Source organism: Electrophorus electricus, chromosome 1 (genome assembly GCF_041902795.1).
Source record: "Electrophorus electricus isolate QZ-2024a chromosome 1, ASM4190279v1, whole genome shotgun sequence".
NCBI classification, from domain to species: Eukaryota; Metazoa; Chordata; class Actinopteri; order Gymnotiformes; family Gymnotidae; genus Electrophorus; species Electrophorus electricus.
The window spans coordinates 41,599,546-41,626,494 of NC_137497.1; the positions used below are offsets into that span (position 1 = coordinate 41,599,546).

Below are 26,949 nucleotides of genomic sequence, written 5' to 3' on the forward strand. Positions count from 1 at the left end.
TATACATCAAATAATTTTATAAGTGTATTTTAATAATGGCTTTTCCAAGGACATACTGTGGAGCAGAAGGTGTATGCTTGATTCAACACAGTAAGCCATATGCTGAGGCAGTGATTTCCCATACCTGTCCTGGCTGGTGATCGTGGCTGATATGAGGGGACAGACACTGGTGGTGTACTGCGGGGAGAAGTGTGTGTGTGGTGGTGGTGGTGGTGGTGGTGGTGGTGGGAGATGGAGCTAGTTGTAGGCAGCTCAGCTTCACTGTGTACTGTATTGCAACAGTGCATACCCAGATGCCGAGATCTGGTGGGTGTTGCAGATATCTGAGTTAGCAGCGTTAGAGTTATGTGAGTTGTTGCTGCTGCACACATAATAACAGGAAATACATGGGCAGTGAGTCAGTGAAGGTTTTTCTTTTTTAAACGTCACACATGTTGCTGTCAAAGCCGATCGATGCTGAGAATGGCCAAGTCAAAGTGGGCAGGGCGCCAGCTCATGCAGTCAAACTTCAGCACGCAGGTGCGGTGCCATTGCATGCTGAGGCCTGGTTGCGTTTCCTGCTGTGGGGGTACAAGATGGGTCTACCAGGCCAGACTTTACCCAGTTCTACTGTTTACGCCACAGAAAGGCTGCCCATTAAAGACACGGCATGACTGTTTTATAATGTAGGATAGACTACATTTCGATATGTTGATATATGGGAACTGTACTGAGAAGAGGCCAACCATAGCATTTATTCCTAACCACTTCTTACAAAAGTCGGTTGTTTTCTTATTTTAACATAAAGATGAGTATCAAACTTGTGATGTCTGATTTACTTCTACACCTACTTTTGTATGATACATAGTATGGATTAATAATCCCTTGTGTATGTAATTGTAAATGATCTAGAAAGTAATCTATGGTACAAAAACAACTTGCACTACTGAACAGTGTTGCCAAGTTTGAAGGGCTATACTTGCCTGATTTTCTTCATAGAATGCAAAGACACAATATGTCTCCATTTACTCTAAGTATAACTTACTCTGCTGCAGTATTTAAAAACAAACAATTTTATTAATATAAGTGTATAAATAAAAAATAAACATAAAATGTCTTTCAGTTATTTTTGTACATATGCAAGCACTGAATATACATAAGTAAATCTCACTATCATTGAAATTACCACAATCACACTTTACCCAAAAATGCTACTGTAAAAATGCTAATGTATCTTTTAAATAACAACCAGGAAGGCAGAGTTAGCATTTGGCAAATAAGAACATACGTACAGTTCACCGCCGGGTTTGCTTTTGAATACCTACTAGTAGGGACACTTAGCATAAAGCTAATAGCACCATGCCAATGTTTCTCCACTAGGTTTTATCCATTTTTAGCCACAGATTGTTGGGAGGTAATTTGAACATGTTGTAAGACAGAGTTGTTCTGTGCTTTAATCAGAAAAATATTTACTTCTTATAAAAGCAAAGTAATGATTAAAGTATGTGATGATCTTCACCACCAAGACCCACGTGCTTAGCATTCTGCACCTTGTCTAGGTGTCATCTGAAGTGTACACTCAGCAAACACTAGATGGCAACAGAACCTTACGCGTCAGACTTCATTCGAAGGTTATCCTCATTTATCATGGTCTGGATTTTCTTGCCTTTTGTTCTTGAATATTGAAAAATAGACCACGTGGGACCTTTCATATCTCATATGGCATGTAAGATCTTAGACTGTCTTGGCCACAATTGTACATGCCAAAAAATAAATAAATTTTAAAAATGAGGCGTGCCAATATTGTGCATTTGTTGCAGTTTAAAGTGTCCTGCTGAGTTCCTCTTACCTACGCGAGCACAGGTCTGATGCCGTTAAAGTGTGCTGAAACAAGCGCCTTGTCTAATCTGCGGGTGAATGAGACTGCAGCGCCCGATTCCTCCTTGTTGCATCAGAGGCCAAATTGTAATGAGGTCACACCGCTTCTGTTCAGGCCCCTGCACGCCTTTAGCTCGGACTATACACGCTGCACTACAGCTGCAAAGATGGTTTTAGCCTCACAAAGACGTTTTGGCCAGTCTGAACCCTAGTGCTGTAGTAGAAGGCCACTCTTTGTTTATGTATTCATTTCCCCCACCAAAAGATTGCTTAAATTTTGAGGTAGAGTGCAAAATATGTTAGCTAATGTCTACCGATCACATGAGCAATTAACGTGTATATTCCTGGTTCTCATGAGCTTGTCCTGAGGGGATGAGGCTTTGATGACCGTACACGTGCTGCAAATGATCTGTGAATGAAAAATTAGTGCAATATGATTAGGCAGAAAACTTTTCATTACAGATGCATTAGCCATTACAGCAAACAGAAAAACTACTATACCATAAATTCTCAGTACCTTACATTTGGCTGAAATACATGGTGACCATGTGCCTAAGTGTCCATGGGGAAATTCCCAAGGCATGGGTCCTTTGACCCCTTGTGCTTATGTGTAACCTTCATGGGTCTCCTGGGAACTCCTGGAATTTATTACATGTCCACCTCCGAGGTTCTACTTCCCAACACTCAAAGTTTGCTCAGGGACGCTCTCGAGAGGGTATTGCAGAGGAGCACAGATAAATTAGACCTCCATTCCCACCTGGACGTGTTTATCAGCATTCCCATCTCAGTGGCACTCTTTCTCGCCGTAAAAAAAACCACACGATAACATGAACGTACGAAAATGACGGCTCAGTCGGCTGCAGCAGCTCGCGTTTGTCTCAGCTACTTTGGCCTAAACATGCCTGTAACAAAGAATCCTCCAACTCTGATAAAGGATGAAAAGAGTTGCCCTTTATGTCTGACCTGCGCACAGACACGTCAGCCCCCCGTTCTGTGGCTCACTGACATGTAACCAAAGGTAAGAGGTTTCACTGCTTGTCTGCAGAAGACTGCACACTTTGTCTGACCTCTATTAAAAAGGAGTTGAATCGCTTTCCAAAGGCTAAGTCATTAAAGCCCCAAGCCCTCTGATTGCGCCGAATCGATCCAAACTTGCCCAGGCGATTAAAGAGAGTTTATGGCACAGATAGGAAACTGCTCTCGGCTACTGTTCCACTGTACCTGTCTGGCAGGGTGTGCATCTTGACCTGGGATGATGAATGTGGAAACATTGATCACAAACTAAATCCAGTAAAACCAGTACTGAATGATCTGTCTAAACTAAATGTGCAAAGTGTGTGTGTATGTGTGTTTCATGCATTTGCATGTTTGAAATGTTGGAAAAATTGCAGATTTTAAAAAGTCTTAAAACAAGTTCTTTGAATAGTCCTACCTGGCACCAAAGGGGTACACACTAATCCGAAAGTGGAATCTTTTATGTTACATCATCATTTTGGCAGAACTTGGTGATAAGAGCCTTATTCCAGAGTGCAGTGCCAAAATAATTTTATTTTTATGCACCAACACAACACTCCAGCACATACAACGACTAGCAGTTACTTCGAGCCAAACATCCAACCCAATATGAACAATGATGGTTTAATGTCCTTTGGGTTCAGGAGCTAAAAGAAATATATTTATAGTTTAATAATAACCCACAACTTCACAAATGGGGCAATCAAAAATTTATTTCCCACATGACTTAATATACATGTGTAATAAATAAATGGCTTAAAAAATCTTTGCTTGTAGATTAGTGATATCAAGAATTTAAATGAATAAGGTTATGAATGATTTGTTTACTCTTTATTTAAGGAATAAGCATATTTAATTACTATAGATATCTTGCAAGGTTTATGTTAATTGGGTTTTACACTGAGAGCTTGGAGTCCTGGCAGGTCAGTCTCTCTTGATTAGTTAGATAGCAATCTATAATCATTAATAATGCAGTGGGACACAGTCACACGCGTGTCTTTCTATCTATCTATTTATTTAATTCATTTTAAAATGAATAATATCATATGCATAAGACTGAAAAATGTTTGACAGCAACACACAATCTTGAATATTTCACTAACGTGGACAGATATTTCTAATGGCATACAGACACACTGTCTATACTCATGTAATCGTTTTATATTGTTGGAATACAGGTTGAATTTCCAGTAGCTTCTGGTGAAAACACCTTTGGAAAGGAGAGCTTAAAAGGCTAATACTGTGAGAGAGCCAAGCAATTAGAGGAGTGTCAGATGAAATGATACTGAAAGGAGGTGCTGTGGGCCCTGTGGCTCTGATCTGAAATTAGTCTTGATCAAGCAGCTGTCTTTATTATTGGAACTCACTGAAAGTGTCAGATGTATTTGCATATAAATGGTGTCCCTGGTCTTCAGGGATGGCAGGGTATTAGAAAGCCAGCCTGACTACATCTCTGTCCTACAGGTTAGCTGCTACCAGCAGCTTGGGCCATTGTGGAACGCCTCATTGTTCTTCTGCTTCAGTCTGGGTGTCACATATACACTTCTATGACTCTCAGTGCAGCACGGCAGAAAATCTTACGTCATTATTTGTCACCATATTTTTGTTTTTGTTTTTTGCTTTGCCTCCAGTGATCTACCCAGTCCTCAGTGCCCTATTGGCTCATTTCCAGAAATTTAGCCTTTTTTGTCCTCCCTGCTCATGGAAGTCTCTGTGCACGCCCAGTGTCACGTGGACTGGAGAAGAAGAATGCCTCCATGTGATGTATAGGATGCTCTTTATGTTCTTCGTGGTATTGTCAGTGGACATATATATTGTAGATCTGAGAGGTGGACTGTATTGGGTGGCTATTGGGAACTTTTAAATCCAAGCACAGCAACACAGCATGAAGACGCTGCACTTTTAACACACAGAACATAAGACGCTTTGCACAGCCCCCGCCTCCTCCCTGCTTCAGCTAAGCATGAGTGCACGCCACGCAGATGTCATAAACGCAAGAGACGCTTCCTGTTCTCCAGTACGCTGCTTTCGTCACAGCTCGCTAGCATGCCGGGGATTTTACTGGGGCCTGACAGATCTCACAGACACCAGACCTGTCCTATCTGTTCTCTCATCAGTCATGTCACTGGAGTTGCTACAAGTAGCAGCCTGTTCTTTCTGCAAGACTCTGATTTCACGGCCGAGAGGCAGCTTCCAGCGGTTACACAGAGCACACGCCCTGTCCGTAGTGCAGAGATACAGGAAACGCCATGTCCTTACTGCAGAGACACAGGAGACACCCTGTCCCTACTGCAGACATACAGGAGACACCCTGTCCCCACTGCAGACATACAGGAGACAGCCTGTCCCCACTGCAGACATACAGGAGACACCCTGTCCCCACTGCAGACATACAGGAGACACCCTGTCCCCACTGCAGACATACAGGAGACAGCCTGTCCCCACTGCAGAAATACAGGAGACAGCCTGTACCTACTGCAGAAATACAGGAGACAGCCTGTACCCACTGCAGAAATACAGGAGACACTCTGTCCCCACTGCAGAGATACAGGAGACACCCTGTCCCCACTGCAGAGATACAGGAGACACCCTGTCCCCACTGCAGAGATACAGGAGACACCCTGTCCCCACTGCAGCGATACAGGAGACACCCTGTCCCCACTGCAGAGATACAGGAGACACCCTGTCCCCACTGCAGAGATACAGGAGACAGCCTGTACCTACTGCAGAAATACAGGAGACACCCTGTCCCTACTGCAGAGATACAAGAGACACCCTGTCCCCACTGCAGAGATACAGGAGACAGCCTGTACCTACTGCTGAAATACAGGAGACACCCTGTCCCCACTGCAGAGATACAGGAGACAGCCTGTCCCTACTGCTGAGATACAGGAGACAGCCTGTCCCCACTGCAGAGATACAGGAGACACCCTGTCCCCATTGCAGAGATACAGGAGACACCCTGTCCCCATTGCAGAGATACAGGAGACAGCCTGTCCCTACTGCAGAGATACAGGAGACAGCCTGTACCTACTGCTGAAATACAGGAGACACCCTGTTCCCACTGCAGAGATACAAGAGACAGCCTGTCCCCACTGCAGAGATACAGGAGACAGCCTGTCCCTACTGCAGAGATACAGGAGACAGCCTGTTCCTACTGCAGAAATACAGGAGACACCCTGTCCCTACTGCAGAAATACAGTAGGCACCCTGTCCCCACTGCAGAGATACTGGGCTGCAATGCAGCAATAACAATGCTTAAAAAGTTAATGTGTTCATTGTAATGGAACATTGGTTAGATAATGATGACCACTGATTTTATGGTTGCATTGATGCATAGTGCCTAGAGCATTTCAATACTGCGTGGGACTGTCTGAAATCTGAACGCACAAAAATGGCCTATATCAATCACAAACAAACAACTGGTGATTTTAAAGTAATCTGTCTAAATGTTCATGCGTTTATTTCTAGAGGGCACTTTTAGAATGCACAATGTGTAAATGTATGCTACTGCATATCTTGATTAAGTTTTTATTAAAAGTTCGTTTTAACTCATCATTAACGGGAAGACAAGCACAAAATTATGGCAACTCAACAGTGGCTGCTTCTATATGCATGTTTCATTTGCTTTTAAAATTGTTTTACTACAAACATATGACATCTCTGTTGTTGTCATAGCTGTTGTGTTTTCAATGAACAAACACCCTTCACAGCTAGGTGAATACAGGCTGAATTTTTAAGGTTGGAGTGGTGTGTGTGTGTGTCTGTGTGTGTGTGTGTGTGTGTGTGTGTGTGTGTGTGCACTTGCTGTACATCAGAGAGGAATTTCATCTTTGACATGCTGAATTAGAATCGACCTGCTGTGAAAATTAGAAAGACTGAGAGTAGTGGAAACATGCTTCTCTTCTTCACCTCCCAGTGCTCTACCACAGAGAGTCCAGCAGAAACATTATGGCGTGTTTGAGATAGTTGGCACACCTTTCTTCTGTCCCAGGTGTTAGAAAACACACCCACAAAAACAGAAATACTCAAAGCATTATCACATCTTTAATACATTCCCCAGGGGGGATTAAGTGGAAGAAACTGCTCCAACTGCTACATGACATAAATGTCATGAAGTGCTTAATTATAGTGGAGGATCAATTTCTCAATTCCATGACCGTAATCTGGAGTACAGCGAGAGTTGCTGGTGTATGCATGTAACTTGGATGTCATTCAAGTTCCTGAAAGCATTAACCATCCTACTATTAAACTGTTGTTTGTTGACTTTATTTGCATTTTAAGAGGAACCGGCCTGGAGGCTAAGCACAAGATAACTGCAAAGCACGACTTCACATAAAAACCAGGCCCATCATCCCACTGCACACATAAAAATAATTCCAGTCCAAGTAAAGATGCTTTAATGACCTGTGAAAACTGTTCTGGCTGTTGGGGGGATTTAAATGACCCTCCATCAGCCACTTTGTCCCAAAGGGAAGCTTCAGCCTTAATTGAAGATGAAGGAGAACTGTTGGAAGCCTGCTCTCCACCCTAATGACATCCACATGCTGGCTTCCTCATTGCCATTCACTTAGTGTCACCGCTATCCTATTAGCCGTTTCAAAGAAAACAAAGCGGTCTCTCTCGCCGTAGCCTCGGTCAGGCGAACCCGGGTGGGGGGGACGTCAATTCCAGAGTAGGGATCGCTACAGATGAGCCGTGTTATTCAGGCTCCACATGAATTCCGATTCTAAAAGCGACATTGTGCTGAAAATGCGTTTTATCGGTGATGTTGCTGTTCTCTCGTTGTGATAACTCATAAAAAAACACCTTCAGCCTGCAGAGTGTCATCGCTACCTTTTCTGACGTAAAACTTTACGTCCGTGGCACATCCACCTCCAGGAGCACGGGAGCATTTGTCAGGAGTAATACAAAGCGCTGCGCCATAGGAGGTTACCCCTTAGCTTACCTGCACCAGGGGTAGATACGTCCGCTACACAGCACAGATAGCGTGTGGCTGATGCTTTCTGCTCTTGTATTCTCCTTCTAACTGCCATGGATTGATTCCATCTCTTCCATTAAACCATCAGTGATCTCAACCATTTAAACAGGCCATTGAATTTGGTATCTTAAGATGGCAGCTAGGGGCTTACTATATCAAAAAGCCTGAAGGTTTGGAGATTTTACAAAGCAAAGAAATTAAATAGCACCAAATCCTTCTCCTGATGCCCTGTGGTATTACATCTGAATGGATTTACATGACTGACGGAATCACATAATGGGGTAAGTGAAAGTCACATTAACAGTAAAGCTGCCACAAAGAAATGAAGCTTTCAGAAAAGCACAGACGACCTTTTTCGTAACTAGCACAAAATGAAAAGCAACTTTTAATCTGTGTGAACTGGTTTCAACTTTAAATGTTTTCTTTTTCAGACTGAAATTCCGCGTACTCTTAAGACGCATTCCTCCGTGACGTGCTCATGGGGAACAGTACGGAAGACGACACTCCCTGACAATCGCGCGCACGAACTCGTGGCTGCCAGCTCCGCAGCTTCGGAGGAACGTGCCTTCGAATACCTGCACCTTTCTCCACCTTCCCCTACCTGTGTCAAATCCCGTGGCCCACAGTCAGATCTGCTCTCTGTGCTCCCAGCAGCTGCACAAAAAACCTCCACAGAAGACAGGTCTGTGTCAGCCTGCTGGAGAGAATTATTATGCTCGTGTGCACTAATCTCTCTCTCTCTCTCTCTCTCTCTCTCTCTCTCTCTCTCTCTCTCTCTCTATATATATATATATATATATATATATATCTTTCTGCAGAGCAAAACGTTAAACGCAAAGGCAGCATCCATCTATTCAGCAAGTTCATTATCCAGGCCACATTTTGTTACAGCATAAGTAACATCTGGGATGTCCTATCTGTCTAAATATATCTTGCCGTTGTTATGATCCTTATAAAATTCTGATTCTTTCAGATCAGATAAAAAGATTGTCATTTTGTAGACAATTCATCATAAAATAAAGTCTTTTGCAAAGCTATAAAATAAAGAGTACAGTATTTGGGCTTTACAGGTAATATATTCACAGACAAAATTGCAACATAGCCTTACAGCCTAAGCGCAGACAACCGGGTCACTGCGTCGCCGCAGCTTTCTTACGTTTCCCAGTCGTACCGCCCTTAACCTTAACAATTCACATTTTGCAACAAAGTAAATGCATCTTGGGGGAATTACTCTATAGGTGACCATGAATTAGGTTTAGTGGCATGTAAGCGCATGCTTAGATTTGCAGTTTCTTGCAGGGCCCCACTCTTTAGCATTACGTCTGAGCAATGAGTCATCTCGCACAAGGGTTCGAGCTCTAGCCGCACAAAGCCGGCGTAAATCAGTGTTAATTATGAAGCCCCGGCATGTCGCGGCGTGTCGCGGCTTTAAGACCGCCGCGCGTCGACCCTGGCCGTGAATGGGCGCAGCGGACGCGCCAGCCTCTCCCCGGATATGACGGCAGACCAATCGGCGCTGTCCGTGGATTATGGAAGGACGTGACGTCAGCAGCTGTCGTGCTGGATTGGGATGCTACACTGTAACAATCCCAAGCGCGCAGCGCTGGAGTTCGGGGATTATGGCTTCTGGAACGCTTCCCAGACGGTAAAAGGACGCAGCGCCACAGTGGCTTGGACTGCGAGCTGTTTTTCATGCTGCTAAAGCCACGCGTTCATCAAGGCAACCGAGTAGCATTCGTGCTGTAGAACCGAAGGACACAAAAAATGTGTGGAAACGCAGGGATTTGCTCCGCTTGGCGTGTTTGTATCCTTGCCGATGCCGTCGCTATCGTCCATAGAGGTACAACGGTATAAAGCGACCCGACGTCGTTGCTTGGACGTGAGAAACAGGCTCGCTGCCCTCCTCGGACGTGTTTGACGGTGCAGCTTCCAGTTTCTCACCTAGCTGGAGGGAACACCGGTTCTGCCTTGCTTCTACCTCGGTTCTGCTCCTAGAAGCGCTACAGCCCGGCTCATCAAACGTGCAGTGTTTTCTTAGCCCGTCTTTTATTTTATGGTGGACGTGGAGATAACAGTAGCGAGAAGGGAGTGTGTAGAAGGACGCGGGGATTGGGTTGAAGTCCATTCGAGTGACTCGTTCCGTTTTGAAGCAGAAGCCACACATTGGACGCGGCAGCTGTAGATGTTAAAGAAAAGTCGCCCACATGCTCGGGACTTGGGAACGGACCCAGAAGACGGCGGAAGACGCGAGCATAAACCCCCTGCAGGCTGGTGGAAGATGGCGGTGCTTTCCGACTGGAGTTGGTGAGAGTAAAAGTTCCCGGCGCGTTGGATTTATTCGTGAACACCTCGACCTGGATCGAAGGACACATGCAGGCCAAAAAACGGTATTTAATTCTGTTCTCCGCCGGCGCATGTCTTGTTCTGCTGCTGTACTTAAGCGGGGTGCAAGTTCCAGCTTCCAAGAGGAACCCAAACCGACGCGATGACCGAAGTGGACATCGTCCTAATTCCCACTGGCCGCACTTTACCGAGCCTTTACAACCTTTCATTCCGTGGGATCAGACGGAGACTGAGGATTACAGTGCTCACACTTGGCCAAGGCAAAAGAGGGACGTCAACTCCGGTGTTTACAAGGGCAAACGTTGCCGAATGGACTCGTGTTTTGATTTTTCTTTGTGCGGAAAGGACAGCTTCAAAGTTTACGTGTACCCTCAACAAAAGGGTGAAAAAATCTCAGAAAGTTACCAAAACATTTTGTCGTCAATTGAGGGCTCCAGGTTCTACACATCTGACCCAGGACAGGCCTGCCTATTTGTCCTGAACCTGGACACCCTGGACCGGGACAAGTTGTCACCTCAGTACGTGCACAACTTGAAAACAAAGATCCAGAACTTAAGCCTGTGGAATAACGGCCGGAATCACCTCATCTTCAACCTGTACTCGGGGACATGGCCGGACTACACGGAAGATCTGGGTTTCGACATCGGTCAGGCCATGCTGGCAAAAGCGAGCACTAGCACGGAGAACTTCAGACCCAATTTTGACGTGTCCATTCCTTTGTTCTCCAAAGACCACCCGAGGACCGGAGGGGAGAGGGGCTATTTAAAATACAACTCCATCCCCCCGTTTAGGAAATACACGTTGGTATTTAAGGGTAAGCGCTACCTGACGGGGATTGGGTCTGACACGCGCAACGCTCTGTACCACGTTCACAACTCGGAGGATGTAGTTCTTCTCACCACTTGCAAGCACGGCAAAGACTGGCAGAAGCATAAGGATGCTCGCTGTGACAGAGACAACGCGGAATACGACAGGCAAGTCGCATTTAGCTGTCTTTCAGTGAGTCTTGGCTTCAGGGCCTTTTATTATGTAACTGGTGATTAGGAAGTGAAAAGGCCTGTTGGCACTCTTGCTGTGAAGAGCTTAATAAGTGAGTCAGTGTGTTGTATCTTCTGATGCATAGGTGCACAGAAACGAGGAGATTTACAGCAAGTTATATCAGTTGAAAAATATAATCTGCCCCACAATGGATGCACAGGGAACACTCACCTTTTTCTTTCATGTCGTAACTAAACCTGTTGCTTTTTAGTAGTAGTTTTACAAAAGTGAACATGAACACCCCCCTCCCACACACACAGGCCATGTGTAGCCCCTCGTTGGCAGGCTCATAGCTGCTCTTGTACCCTGTTACGCTAGGTCTTCAGGTGAAATGGATTGTCTAATTATAGACACACATTTTATTACAGACCAGTTAACCAAACATAAAATAATTTTTTATAAAAGTCGGAATGATCGTTTGCATCTGGTCTATGGCTGTGCCCTCTTAATAAGGGCTTTTCTAGGAACATGAGGATGGCTGTTGTAAGACTGCTGTATTAATGCACATGTTACTTTTACTTGTGGACAAAGCAGCTCTCCAGTATCAGCTGTAGTTCTAACATGGATGTAAAAACTTAGTCCTAAGTGGAGTCATTCCAAATTTTACCAGGGTTCCCTTTTCAGCCAGGCCTCGCATGACTTACAAATCCTGCCCTGCATTAGTCAGACTGGGAGAGAAGGGAGTCACCGTGGACAAACTCCGATTTCATTTTGTTGTGTATGGCAGTGTGCAAGCTGAGGTCTTGGATGGTGTCTCACAGTAATGGTCATTAAAGCATTTAATTAGAATCAGTTTGCCCGGTTATCTAGCTCCGCTCTCGCGCTCGAAGCGAAGAGGAGCTTATGTCCTCTTGGCACTGACCAGCTGCTCCCACCCCACCATTTCTTACTCCCCCCCCCCCCCCCCAGCTTATACAGCCGTCTGGCTCCCAGAGCTCAGAGGCCTGCACACCCCCACACAGACCCCCTGCTGTGCCGTCTCGGGGCACTCAGTTGGATTAGCGGCAATAACGCCCCGGGTGGGGGTAGGGCTGTGGGAAGAATTTGCACAGCCATTTTCCCAAGCTCCTCTCTGGCACCGCAGAACGACTGCGACAGGCGTGACCTCTCGCCCCCCTGCCGGCGTGACCTCTGGCCCTCTCTCCTGTCGGCGGGCTGTCGTGGGTGACCTGCTGGGATGTTCGCATGCCACTCACCACAGTGACACGATATAACAGCATCAGAGCACAGCTGTGGCGGATAACGTGCTGCAGCTGTTTGGATTTAAAACTAACTCCCTCTTTCCTGTTCCCCACGCGTTCTCCTTAGGCTCTGGAACTAAGGCCCAAATTCTGAACACTTTTTAGTTTTGCTATGTTTAGCTTTGTGCTAATCGTGGTTACGGTTAGGTATTTGTGCGCAAGTGAGTTCTGCGGCTCAGCGGTGACCCGTGTGATCTGAGGCCCTGCGGGCATGCGTGGCTTTGTGGGCTTTTAAGCATGCGTTGCATGACGCACAAGCTTTTGCATGCACTCATAAAAAGGCTTTTGTCTTTACTGGTAAGGCTTTTTCAATTACTTTTTCTCCCCTTGCAGTTATGCAGAACTGGGCTGACATATTGTGGATATTATAATTACTTGGAATTAGTCATAGTTGCTTGCATCATCATTCAGAATAAAATTTATTCTGTCTCGACTCCAGCAGTGAGATAAGAAATCCCGACTTGGCTCATTAAAGCTGCACCGAGCACTGAATAACACTTGGACTTGAATTGGCTCGTACAATAAATCGTTTGTTATTCATTATCGCAATATTGGGCTTTGCAATACTAATATTGCAGAGGGCCACAACATGTAAATGAGCCCTCCAGCATGCTCCTTAAAAAAAAAACAAACCTGTTTTTGTGCGCTGTTTGCAGCCTGACCAATCTCCCTTGTTCCGGATGAGTGTTTTGGCATGTTTTGTTAAATCATAGCATTCTGTGATCCAATGAATCTAAATGACATTGGCCAAAGCAATGCAGGCCAGTCTAACGCAGGCCACATCATATCCAGGGTTCTCAGATGCATGTAGCCCTTCTATTGTGTGTGGGCGTGCGTATGTGCGTGAGTACAATATAAGATTTTTATGCACGTTTGTCCATATACGTCTTTGCTGATGAGGTCCGTGCACAGATGAACGTCCGCAGCTGGGATGCGGGAACTGAACTCCCCATCGACACAGCTGAACCGTGTGCAGCCTCGTGAAGTCATTCGTACCGTGCGCCTCGGTTAGCGTGCTAGTAGCGAATGAATGACTGACTTTTTCTGCCCCGACAAGGTTTTCTGGCGTACTGCACCATGACAATAAAAGATGTATGCCGCATTTTTAGCAGTGTAGGCAGCTCATTCTTTTTTCATTTCCTCGCTAGCCATGGACCATCATGCTTCCCCCCCACACACACATGCACTCGCGCACAAGGACGGATGCTGAATTTCGTCAAACATGGACGTTTACGTGAATGTGCAGCTCTGTTGGCTGTGGTGATGAATAATTGATCGGCTGCATTTTACTCATGTTTTTTGCCTCCCCACACACACACACACACGCACTCTTGAAAGTTTCAAGTCGTTCATGTTTTATTCATGCGTGTGCCAAATCATCTCCGTCATTTCACGTTTCTTCCAGCTGCCGCCACTGGCAGTACCACTTTGAAAATTAAGTAATTGACTGTGGAAAGAAGGATTAGAATTGCAGTCTTTCCCTCTGAGTGCACAGGTTTCCCTTCAGAGCAAGAACTTCCAGTGGTTCACTGATTTGGAATCCAAGTCACACGGATAAGCAGGCGCTTGGCAGACCCCCTGTGGCCAGATTTGCGGCACCCCCCCCCCCCCCCCCCGCCACTATAGAGACACAAAGTTATCTTGGGCTCTGATCATTGGGGGCATAGAGACGGTCCACTCAGAGAGCCAAATATGTATTCTTAGAACCGAAGAGCAAGACGATATTGGTGTTAAGCCTTCCATGATGAGAGCTGAGTGGAAGAGCTGTAGTTGTGACCGAGCCCTCGAGGCAGTCGATGTCGGTTCATTTACGGGTTTCCCCGAATCCTGAGTTCTGTGGTTGCGCTGCTTAGGAAATGGGTAACAAATGGTGTAGGGATGATCGGTTTGTAGGGCATTAAATTCCGATCTGCACGAGGGCTTGTGCGTTTACATGCATTTCTGTCTATGGACTTGGCGTTTGCGGTACATGACTTTAAATCTGGCCGTGTGCATGCGCTTTATTGATGTGTTTTGATTTCTTTCTTTTTTTATGGGCTTTGTCCCCGCGGACCCGCCGCAGTCCCTAGCATGGAGCCTGAATTTCTTTGAGCCTCTTTAACTCCGCCATCCGTGACCATATATGGGTATTCATCAAGAATCATTTAACTCCGTTTCATTCTTCAGGCTAAATACTTTCCAGCGGACACCATTTTACTTGCTACGACTGGATTTATTTTAAACAAGGCCCAGAGCTGCTTGAGAACACCTCCCTAAAAGATTAAACTTCCTGTACCCGGTATGTGAGCAGTGCCCCTTTTTGGCATCTCCTCCCGGTGGTGAACTGCCACATATCTCCTCTGTGTTCCCTTGAGTGTTGCCTAGGGCCTGCTTCTCAAGAGCATGCGTGGTGACAGCCCGAGATGGCTTACCGGGTTATGTAATGCTGGATCTGTGGTGCCACTGCCCTATTAACTCAGCCTAATCACCTTAAACTGCTCCCTTTTGAACAGGATGATGTTTAATTAGGACCGCGAGGCCCTGCCTTACCTGTTGTAGATGACTTCAAGAACCTGGAGCGTGGCGGAGTGTTGGTGGCTATTTTCCAGCTAGGGAGCCTGTTGCTTGTCTTCTCTTAATTGAGTTCCTTATTGCGCTCCTTACCACTGACCAAACAGTAGTTTTATTAGCCGTGGTGGAGATCACTAATTTGCAGAGCGTTGGCTACGCTCCACACTGGTCCAGTCGTGGGCGTAACACTTGAAGTAATCGCTCCAGGTCTCCCTCTCCAATGACCACTATGGGGGCAAATCCATCGCCCTCTGTTCCTCACAACAAGGAAGCCGTGATTGTCTGGGTTCAGGCGCAGAATGCACTGGGGACGCGTGAACTGGTGAGTGCCGCCCCTGATGACGTAAAGATCCGAAACGGCGATCGCCTCGGATCACCTCTGTTGTATTCACTAATAATTTGAAAGAACTGCTGAAAGCAATGTTTTGTTTTTATGTAAAACAGTCGAAGATTTTTTTTTTTTTTTTTTTTTTTTTTCTCTGCCCTCAATAAGCAGGGCTGTACACATTTTATCTGGCAGCAGAACACTGCCCCCCAAGTGCTGCTTAAAAATTTATTTGAATGTCACAGGTGGATTTCTCCCACGTTCCCCGAGCAGAAAGCACAGCGAACTGAACCTTGTTTGTTTGCTCACGTTTCCTCTCTGGTTTCTCCAGGTCCCGTGCGAGTTTGGGTTTACCTTCTGAACGTGCTGACATGCTAACGGTCACCTTGAGCGCTCTTGGGTTGTAAAGGAAGGTTTTTTTTGTTTTGTTTTTTTGCTTCATACCCCTTAATGGCAGACTGGAGGGCTGCTGTAATTATGCACAGCAGCAGATTTAATGAGACAGTGAGGCTCAAGCAATAACCCACTGTTCCCAGGTCAGTGTCCTCTTCTCCCCTCACCCAGTGGCAGGTTGTGTGTACAGGGCATAAGGCGCTTTACCAAATCCCAGTCACTGCTACCTGAGCTCCTTTGATGAAAGACTTGAAGGGGTGGGGGGGGGGGGTAAATAAGATAGAAATCATCATATCTTTTCCCTGTAATGAAGGGTGAATGTGAATAGCTTTAAATCGGCCTAGATATGAGGCAAGATTTATCTGTGAGGTGGTGCGAAATGACTCCGACACATCGGAGTCCCCCCCCCGGCCCCTCCTCCTCGCTTCTCCGCCCGGCGCAGAGACGGAGACGTGGACGACGTCGGCTCTATTTGAAGGCTGAGCACACGTGGGAGCCGTCGGGTTCGGAAACCCCCAGACGGCGCACGTACGTATAAGAGCAGTTTTTCGGTATGGTTTTGAGTCGATGTACCGTTGGTGGCTCGCACGTGGGATGTATGGTGGTTCCGTACGACTGGCGTGATGCTGTATGCTTTTGCCACCAGTTTGCGTTTCAATAACATTTGGATCAAAGTCCAGGGACATGTACCCCAACTCGGCACAGGGCCTCATTTGGCACAAATTGCTGTGTTGACCTGTTGTCGTGCACCAAGCACGAACATTCAGATTTCTTCACTTCACCACGAGCAACATTTGCTCCTTGAGGGGAAAACATTACTGCCAGAGTAAATGACTGAGGGCAGTGAATGTCTGCATCACAGTGGCAATCATTATGGTTTTAGGTACTTCACAGTCACGGTTATGCCCGTTTCGTGAAGCAGCGTGTCCGATCTAAATTGGTGTAACGCATATTTAGCTAAATGCCCTCGTTACTGCAGCAATAAAAGTATGTTGGTGATTCTTAATTTGTCATGAATCAAATTAAATATGAAATTCTGATTAGTTAGGGTTGGGTTGCAAAGATTAGCAGATATGTACTGAGGTGCCTTTTGTATCTCTGTGTCTCTGAAAGGTTCGTGCAGACCTTTCACCTTCAGGTCAGGTGCAATGACACAGTGGCCAGTCAGTATAAATAATTACCCAGTGATTATGAAACCCTGGGCCGGGCTTGGTTCCAGGGGCCAGGATTGAGTATCGGTGACCATTCATTCCACTTCCTGTCCCAACTGAGATTTCCCCCACACGACCTTGACGAATCGGAGCACAGAAGTGGAGACCTGCTCCATTCTCGTCTGCCCTCGTGCTGCGATGTCACTGCGAAGGACCCTGCCAACCTGGGCGAGACCAACCCTCGCCAGTGCGGCCCTCCGTGCGGCAGGAACACTTAACCAGCTCGTCGGAGGTTGTGCTGCAGCTTTTTGCTTCCCTTCCTGCAAGGCCTTCCCTAGCGGTCCCTTGAACCACAGGAAGGAAGAGGGGAAAGGGAGCCACATCTAGGGGCTCGAGTCGGGCCGCGCCGCGCCACACCGCCACGGACGACTGCAGTAGCGTTTCCTGGAGCTTGTCTTGATCTTGCTCGCGTTGGGGGTTCTCCCTCAGTCCTCCAGCGGAGCATGTATAAACTATCCCGAGTTTGCGGCGGCGTGTTTGGACCCGGCTTGCGGCCGCTGAGTTCGTGTAGACAAGCCTGTCTGCGGGCATCAGAGTGAGGCGAGGTGAAGTCGAGCGCAACGTACAGTAGACACTGCGCGCTCAGGCCGTTCTGAGAAGGGTCTGAGCCGGCTCAAAGAATGGGGCGGGTCGTGTGAGGGCAGTCAAGGTGAGTGCCTGTGTGCATTCTCTCTCTCTCACACACACACACAAAGTACCAACAAAAAACATCATCACATCATATAACGGCATCTTCAGCAGAAAAAAATTGCATAACCATCAAACCTGAAGCTATCTGTCAGTATTGCTAAGGTGACAGCTAAAAATGGCTTAAAAAGTCATTTGCTAAGTTTGTAGCGTGCAAACTGTCTCCATTTCTGCACTTCTGTGTGCCACATGCTCAGTAGGTTCATGTCAGTCAGTGCAGGATCACTTTAATATGAGCAGAAAGGAGAACTTTACCAAAGACTTGCTAGTACGGCTAAGAGTAAATGAACACCAGTAGCTTTCTGTAATTGCTTGTTTTCTTATTAAGGCCATCCCTGCGAAGAGGGCCACTGCCCTGTCAAATCACCATCTGATTACCAAGCCCTCCAAGTTGATTTTGTGTGTGTGTGTGTGTGTGTGTGTGTGTGTGTGTGTGTGTGTGTGTGTGTGTGTGTGTGTGTGTGTGTGTGTGTATTGTTCTGCATCCTTCCAGGTCCTGAGTTTGACCCCTGTACTTTACAGTATCATCTTCATTATATTTAATGTGTGGGTGCAAGGCTTCATATTTTATTTACGGAATGTTTTTACAATCACCAAGGACTTTTGAGGAAGGTTTTCAGTAGTGATTGCACCAAAGACCAGAACTTGCACTGGGCAGTTTTCAGCTACGAAATGGGACCAGATTTTGCTCCCATTGTGGAGGCTGTTGAAGCACCTCCCCTCTACTGAAGCACCTCCCCTCTACTGAAGCACCTCCCTAAGGTGCCTCCCCTCTCCCTGCAGTGCCTCTCCACTGGGATGATTGATTCCCTGCTGCTGTATCCAACACTGAATTTTGTGATCCATTGTCGAGTCTGCAAAAGGTGTTTCAAATCTACACTCGCGTCGCGTTGACGTTGCTTTTCCTGCCAGTCTCTTGTTCTCTCGTCCACCCACACACCCACCCCCATCACTCTCCTGCGTGTGTGTGTGCGCGTGTGTGTGCGCGTGTGTGTGTGTGTGGGATGATGGAGAGCCTTGCATCACGGAGATCAAAAGCACGCTAAAAAAAGCATCACATTCCACGGGGTGTGATGTCATCCGGCATGCGCGTCACACGGACGTGTGTGCGCTTGGTCCTGCCCCGTTCCCCAGCAGTGCTTCTTAATTGGAAAGCCGCTAGGGGTTCGCGGGTTTACGACCGCCATGCGATGCCCCTCTGGCTGGCGCCGACCGCCTCTCCTCTGCTCCCTGGCAGCTTGTCGACGGGCTTTGACGGGGCGTCTCCTCTCGGTAGAGGCCACAGCACGGCCGCTGCCCGTGAGTGAGCTCATCAGGGAAAAGCGCAGACTTGGCCAAGGTAGTGCCGTGTGGCGGACTGCTTTTAAAAGCTGCCGCTTTGAGATTGACAGCCTGTTTTCTTTGTTCTTTGCTGCGTGGGTTGGCTGCTAGAATCATATCGAGTCACATAAGATACAGCACGCTCCCCCGTCTCTTTACTGGAAACAGGACCTGTCAGCTCTGGATTCCTCAACCCATGAGTGCATGTGGTTCTGGTTCTGGTGTGGGAATTGTCATAGCGTGTCCCGAGCTACAGAACCGGTAAAAATAATTCCACGAAGGGAGCAGCCTTCAACAGTCTGACATGTGTCTACTGCCACAGCTTTAACCAATGGAAAGTCAAAAGAAACAACCGAAACTGAAATGGCTGTCTCTGGCTGTAATCCAGGCAGCTGTGAATGGAAATGTGGGTGTGGTAAAAGCCCTTTCACCTGGTTGGGCCTGAGATGCAGCGCACTTTTTCAGCTTCCCTTCGCTGGGCTTCAGCTTTGGTTCGTGCTGTGTTCTCTGGCTCTTTGGAAAGGTAGCGTTAGTCGACATGTGTAACTAAAAACCTTCCAGATGTTTCCCATTCCGTGTTTCATCTATGCTGACGATGTCTGGACTTTCCCCTATAACCGCCTTGAGGTCCACTCACATCCAAGTTCCACAGATTTATTTATTTATTTATTGCATTAAATCGATGTCTAATATTTATTTGTGTTTCTGTACAGCTGCTAAACAGTTTAAATTAAATTTTATACTTGTATTGACTTCAAGTAAAGACACCATTGCAGTTTTTTCTGTGCAAACTCATTAGTTAGCCTTTCCCTTTTGAAATGGCTGTAGTGCCACAGTAAAACAAACTTTTATTGCCAGTGCTACAGATGTGTCCGACCATCTGGATTTCGAGAGACTATGGCTCCATTTGTATGCCTTTAGCTTAACAAGCGCATTTGCTTCCAGTGATGAGCCGTGTGGAGGGGAACAGCCTGCATAAGCAGCCTGGATCTCCGAAAATACAGTCATTGTGAGCAGAATGGTCCAAAAAAATTGAAAGAAAGGGGGAAAAAAAAAATCGGATGACTGTTGCCACAGCAATTGTTTCCACAGCAATTGCACCCTTCTGATGCTGCATGAGGGATGGAACGATGGTTGATGATCGGGGCCAGACGTCTTCAAAACTCCATGAAAAAACGTGATGAGGGTTGTTTGGTTCAGTTTGAGAGATCTGGAATGTTTTTGACTCTTAATGTTTAAGCCAAGATGTGCGTGCACGTGTGGATAAAGCGGACGGTTGGTGATCTTGGTTATTAAGGGGACCATTGCTGATGAGTGTTTAAGTGATCAGTGTTAAAGGCGAGGCCGGATTCAGACCCACAGCTCAACAGTAACGCATCACTTACATGTGTTATGTCTCCACAGTCGAACCACCGTTGGATTTGCTCGGCCTTGCGCAAAGAAGCTCACTGTTCGCATTTCCACAGCACGTAAATAAAGTCGAACGTGGCAGTGCTGTGCATTCACACGGAAATGCTGATGTGGTTAAGAGGACGTGGAAGCCGCCGCAAGCCAGTTCATGAGCTTGACGTGAGTTCACGCTTACGGCTTTGCGGTAGCCTTCAGTCGTCGTTAGCCATGTTTGGATGCGTGTCCCTTTCTGATGGTCACGGCATTTACCGCCACGAGTATGTAATCAAGCCCTTCGAGTGAATTCGCGTGTGCCGGAGCGGAGAGAACTTCCTGAGCAGTTGTGTGCTTTAATGTGCGTAGTACCAAACCTATCCAAATATTTGTATTTTGTTGCTGCTATGATCCATTTTTCTCCATTTATTTGTGAACTATCCATGCAGCAGAAGTCACTGAATGCAGTGCTCTTATCAGGGCTGTACGTTTTCCCTGTGCTGTGAGCTCTATGACGAAAGACCCCTCCCACACGATGCTCTGCGGCCCACTCCGCGAAGCCTGCCTTGCTTTCTGTCTCGCGTGTTTTCTCGCAATATTTCACGACTCCATTTCATTTCAGTTCAGCTGTCATTTAAGAGGACCTGGTCCTATTCAGGGGGACCCAAATTGCTTCCCCAGGGCACCCAGGGTACGTCTGCATCCCGAATCATGAAGAAGAAACCTTGAAACCGGTCGGCCTCTGCTGGGAAAAGAACCTAAGTTTTCGAGTTGCTGCGTCCATCCTCAGCTCGTGCATGGTCTGGTCACGCACCAATATCCGAGACTTCTCTAGCACCAATCGGCTCTCCACAAAGCCCATGAGGGGGAGTGTTTGGGCGGGGATGGTGCAACTATGGAGGCATTATTTCAGCAAGACATCATATGAGTGCACAGTTGCAACACACTGACTTCTCTGTCTCAGCTACCTAAGGGGTCCCTAATTGGCCTGGTAACCTGAAATAGATTGAAGAAAGCGAGGCGAACGCCAAAGGCTGGAGTTTGACACTCCTGATGGCAAAGGGTGCGCTCGGTGCCTACACACAGCCGGTGGGAGCATCCGGGGAATCGGCTTTGGCTTCCTGGGAATTGTGCGCGTGGCATATGGCTTCCTTTTGGCCATTCATCATGGAGAACGGTTGTTTTCGAGAGGGGATCTCTGGGAACACGTAGTAGGTGCTTCCCCCATCCTTCGGAAACTATTAGTCACCTAGAGCTGCACAGGTCAGGACTCTGGAGAACCCCGAACATGGCCGACAGATAAACACACGCGCGTATTTGCAGTCATAAGATACGACTATAAATCCTCAGGGCCGTAATCCCTGCCGTTTCCGTTAATATCTGCAGGCCACACATTTAAATTCTTGCGCGTTGCGTCTGTATAAAATACAGTTGCACAAAATTGAAGCATGGACCTTTGCTTAGAACATTGCATTATGCATTAATGTTGCGGTGTTATGTAACTTCTGCAGTTTGAAGCGCCTGCCAAAACCCCTGTCCTAATGCCTAATGGAATGTCTGCAGCTCCTCGTCCCAGAGTTCCCAGCAGCACACAAGCCAGCACACGTGCACGCTCCTCATTCCATCAGCCAGCTCCTCCAGCGCCTGGATGCCAGACCGAAGGATTTGTAGCCGTCGGCTGGGCAGAGCAGATGACGTTTTTCACACGGAATGCCGCGAGCCCTCCTCGCACCCAGGACCGGTCAACGCACGGCAGCAGGTCACCATCCTCCTCCTTGTTCTTTTTCCCTTGTTTTACGGCAGGGCGTTCGCAGTCGGATCACCGGTGCAGCAAAACTGACCCGAAAAGCCTCAGGCAGGTGGGTCAGGCAGAGCTAAAACTGCTGGGAAATCCTGGCCCGTAGTCCGGATGCTCCCTGCCTCACTGAACCGGCCTCCCAGGGATTACTGGCTGCAGCAGTCAGGCTGCTTGATTAGGCTCTAGAATGCCATTATAAAACACTAATACGTTTTAATTCTTCAGTCTAGTTTCCTACAAAAAAGACACGAATCCCCACGTACCTAATCGGCGTTCATTTGTGCGGTGGTTTGTTCCTGACGTGCATTTTGGGCCGTATGTATGTATTCAACGTTGGAACCCCATATGCTCATTTCAGGCAGGAGTGACTTTTATAACGGGCAAATAACTTCCTTCCTCTGTGTTTTGCATTTGCACCAGGGACAAGCCAAGCAGTAAAGCGGTCTCGAGGCTGGAATGTCACCATTTCTGCCAGTTCTAATAAATTGCTCTATATTCATGGTCACTGCACTTTCTGGTTTGTAGTTTTTAAAGGCTTTATAGTTGTGTGGTATTGGAACATTTTGGGGGGGTTCCATCTACAGTGGGTTTATTCAAGACTCTCAAAATAGCCAGTAACTGCTACAATCACTGCCTGTTTCAGATTTTTTAAATTAAGACACCAACCTAATCTACTGGGCAGTATTATACTAATGTTTCTATACTTTCTATTGGTCATTTTTTTTGTAATTTTTAAGAAACATTTCCTCTTTGAGAAGCTACATGTCTGCACCAAACCTACATGCGGTCCCACTTGTATCTGCTTCAGCTGCTTTGGAGTTGGTGGAGTGTGTTAAACCTCTCCATCAGTGCCTCGCGCTCCATCAGGCCTGACTCGTGGCAAGGCGAAACCTTTCAGAAGAGCGGACAGGCGCTCCATCTCTCTAGCTCTCGCGCTGACCCCCTCCGACTAGGATCCTCCGCTCCATAAGCCGAGACCCGGAGACGGGCCCCATTCCTGCCTTCTCGTGTTCCCACTGCTTCAGCACAGAGCTGCCACGTCCACAGTTCGGGTTACCTGCACTCGGCGGGGCTCGTGGGTGGGCTGGTTAAGTTAAAAGCAGCCCGCGGCCCACTTCACGCCGGCTGCGAGGTCACTGCGGCATGAGGGGACTTGCCGTATCGTCTGTGTGGGGGTGCAGGTTTCCCTTGTGCTTTTCAGTCATGAAGTCTCTGGCATTCGTGATGGTCTGGAAAGGTTCTCAGCTCATCTGTGGAAGGATGTGTGGTTTTGTGTTTGTTCTTCTTGAAAGGACTTGTGTTGACCTTTGACCATGCGTTTGCTGGTGATCAGCTCCGTTCCAGAGCACGGTGCTTCTGTCTTCTGTCATGTACCGCGTCTTGGTCATGGCGGCATCTTTCCAAACGAAAAGAGCACATTAGAGTACATGAGACATAAGATCCTGCTGTTTTTCACTCTTCAGGTTCCATAATTGGGCAGTTTGTCATCATAATGCTTCCAGGTTTTGTTTATAGATTGTCTTGCTCTCCGTCACGTGGTAGACTGTCTGGTTTCTAATAGCGTCACAACAGGGAGGAACCCTCACTGTTCCCCGAGTCATTTCCAGCTCAATCTTTATATTCCTTTCCTTCTCGTCCTGCTCCTTGGTCTTCAGTGTTCCGCACATTTTAAAGGCACTGGGGTGAAGGTATGCTAATTTACGCAACTGAGTAAGCAGAGTGGGGTGCTCTCAAGCTGGCGGCAGGCTGTAGGCACCCCGAGGCTTCCTTTCCCGCCCAACCGGCTGCGCCTGGCGAAAAATGCAGCTCTCCTCTCGCCGCCTCTGCCAAACTTTTGACACCCCCCCCCCCGAACACACACGTGATCTTGTAACCCAGGAGCTTGACGGGGAAGCTGTTCTTTCATCCTTCCCCGCTGCTCGCCTAATTACCTGCCCCGTGGTGCTGGCCTGGGAACGCGTTAACCAGGCTCGCTCCACGGGCTTGCGTCGGCTGATTTCGACTCCGGGGCCCTGGTGGTTTTTTGTACATGTGGCGCCGCACGGGCAGAATTGGAAATTGGATGTCTCGGATTTCGCATTGCATTTAGGGGCGTGGACGGAATCGAAAGCAATTTAAAGTCTTGCCGGATCTTTATTTTCCAGTCCCAGGAGAACTCCACCTCCTTTTCACTGGAACTCTGGCTTTGGCCCCTGGGTTTTCCATTTGAGCTGGCCTGCAACACCCCCTCCTCTCTGCTGGAATTCACATGTCTGGACGAAGATTTCCCCCCCCCCCCCGGGTCTCGAGTACCTGGGGCGTTTATCTTGGCTGGCCAGCACGGTCATTTCTCACTCAGTATGAAGTTTATTGTTCCTGTCCTTCCTCGTTGACGCCCTCGCCCTGACCCCGGGCGATTGCAGACCGCATTCCTCGGACTTTACTTTCTTAATGTAGTGCACCTTTTGTCTCGAACAGGGGCCGGGCGGAGTTACACGGCCACGCGCGCGAGCGCTCAGGTGTAACCCTGCATGCTTGCGTCCTTGCAGAACAGTAAGGAGTTCCTGTATTTTAGTTCAGGTTCGTTTGACTGTGTTGTTGACGGGCAGATCCAGCCTGGACTGCTGCTCTGCTCTTTGGGCCCAGCACACCTGGTCTTGGGTGCCCAGCTGTTCCTTTGTTCAGGGGGTCTTTCTCCATCCTCAGGTTTCTCTCTCTCTCTCTCTCTCTCTCTCTCTCTCTGAGTTCCAGAGAGACAACAACCTGAGGGAACTGATCGATATTCACATGTCCGAGCTTGTGTGGTGGTGCGGTCATCCGTGTTTTCTTTGTCATGAGTTATTACGAGGGACGCGTTTGGAGACTAAAACCACCACTGTAGCCTGAGCGTGCTCAAAACAATTCTGACCAAATCAGCTTTTGTCCACTGAAGACTTTTTTTTTTTTTTTTTTTTTGTTTGTTTGTTTGTTTGTTTGTTTCCCCCCCCCACCCCCCGTCTGGACCCAGCATTCCTTAGGGCTTGCATAAGAGCAGAGGAACATGCCAGATTTGCCGGGTATGGAGTTCCACCCATCTTGGGCTCGGGTTTCTATCCCACTCAGAACTGGAATTCCACATGGAACTCCCACCGTCCCACTTGCAACTTTAATAACGTTTAGGAACGTTTTGGCTGAAATATTTGTTTGAAGCATGCGATGGCTGCATTGCATGTTTATTTCCCCATGTAGGAAATTCTTGATCATTTGAATATGCATTTAAAAATGAGACAATTTGCATTAGGAACTGCGTCATGGGGCACACGGTTCCGTGGGAGAAGCCCATGGAAACGCGTCTCTCCCACCTTTCCCACGTCTCCCCGGCTGACATTGGCTCATTCCCTGTAACCGTCCTGGCCCGGCAACAGACGAATTCCTAGTATGTAATTATCTGTCCAGAGTACTGTATCTCTTTCAGGAAGCACAGCTAGAGTTACTGAGATTTCTCCCAGCCAAGGCACTCTGGATTAGGCTTCTCCAAGCCATTCGTCCTCTTTTACGGACAGGACTTCCCTGTCCCATCTATTGATGTCATAAAGCTTTTCTTTTGACTTGGGGAGAAGGACTGAGGTTTTGCCAGAGTAGCGATCATAGGTTTGACTAAGGAGGTCCCGACAATGTGACCTTCATACGCACGCACGCACGCACACACACATTTTATATATATAGATAGATAGATAGATAGATATAATGAGAGGATATATATATATAGATATAGATATCTTTCTCTCTCTGCCTGTTTACGTGCGCAGAGGTTTTAGCAAGCGATCCCTGTGTACACGACACGTCACCTCATTTCATGCCTGCCTTCAAACCGACCTCCTGTATTTCCCTTCGCACATGCATGAGGGGACGCGTTACATTTTTGCCATCTTCAGGCTTGAAACTGCCGCAGAGAAGGAGACAAATGAAAGAAAGGAATGAGTGATGAATGGGGGGTGCTGAAAGAGAGATAACTGGGACTCCTTTGTTCAGCAATTAGATAAATGAACCCAGGGTCAAATGCGAGGCAGGGGGAGCCTCCGTACTGAGATCCTCTCAATGTTTCATGAATCTTCCTTTTGAACTCTTCAGCGTGTCAGGAACCTGGGACCATTCCTCTTCATTGGAGCTCTTTGATGGCTCCTTTTAATTTGTTGGAGCAATAACTAATTAAGCACACAACTTGGCACCCTGGTTCTTGTTTTAACAGATACGTGTGGTTGTGTGTGCGCGCGCGTGTAGGTAAAAATGGCATTCGACAGCTGGTGTGAATGACCCACTGCTTGGCTTAAGAATATTCGTGTACTGTCTTTGAATTTTGCAGAAGTTGTTTTTGCAGCGCGAGTCCGTTCAAAAACGCAATGTACATGTTTCTCTTCCCCCCCCCCCCAACCTTTTAGTTTGCAGTTGAAAAGTAGTCACATCCCAGACTGCCTCCATTTCCCGTGTTTTCACTCAATCACCCTCCCGCATTCAGTTGTCAGATATTCCACAGGAAAAATGACCCCTCCTTACCCATTAATGGTGTGACTGGATGATGAGGATGATGATGGCCAGGACACTAAACAGGAAAAGAAGGCTGGATAACAGTGTTTTTTTTCCTATTATGATGACCCGAGCTTCCAGAGGACTGGTTGTCGGCTAAACAAGAAGTGTGGAATGTCGGACTCTAGAGCCAGACTGCCCACGCATCCTAAAGAGCTCTGTTGGGGGATGGCGTCCTGCTGAAATTCCTTTTGCCCCATTGTTTGGGCATGTGGCATGACGACAAGGATAGATTAAAGGGTTTCATCTCCTTCAGCAGTGTAGGG

The 26,949-nt window shown here is 47.3% G+C and overlaps 1 protein-coding gene across 1 annotated transcript in view; it reads left to right on the forward strand.

Annotated features, from left to right (window-relative positions):
* Window positions 1-8,762: 8,762 nt before the first annotated feature.
* Window positions 8,763-26,949, forward strand: part of ext1a (exostosin glycosyltransferase 1a) — a 35,065-nt gene continuing 16,878 nt past the window's right edge. Inside the window, exon 1 of the mRNA XM_027012284.3 lies at window positions 8,763-11,169. Coding sequence (XP_026868085.2) covers window positions 10,223-11,169 — 947 coding nt within the window. The 5' untranslated portion in view covers window positions 8,763-10,222. The remainder of the gene's footprint in view (window positions 11,170-26,949) is intronic.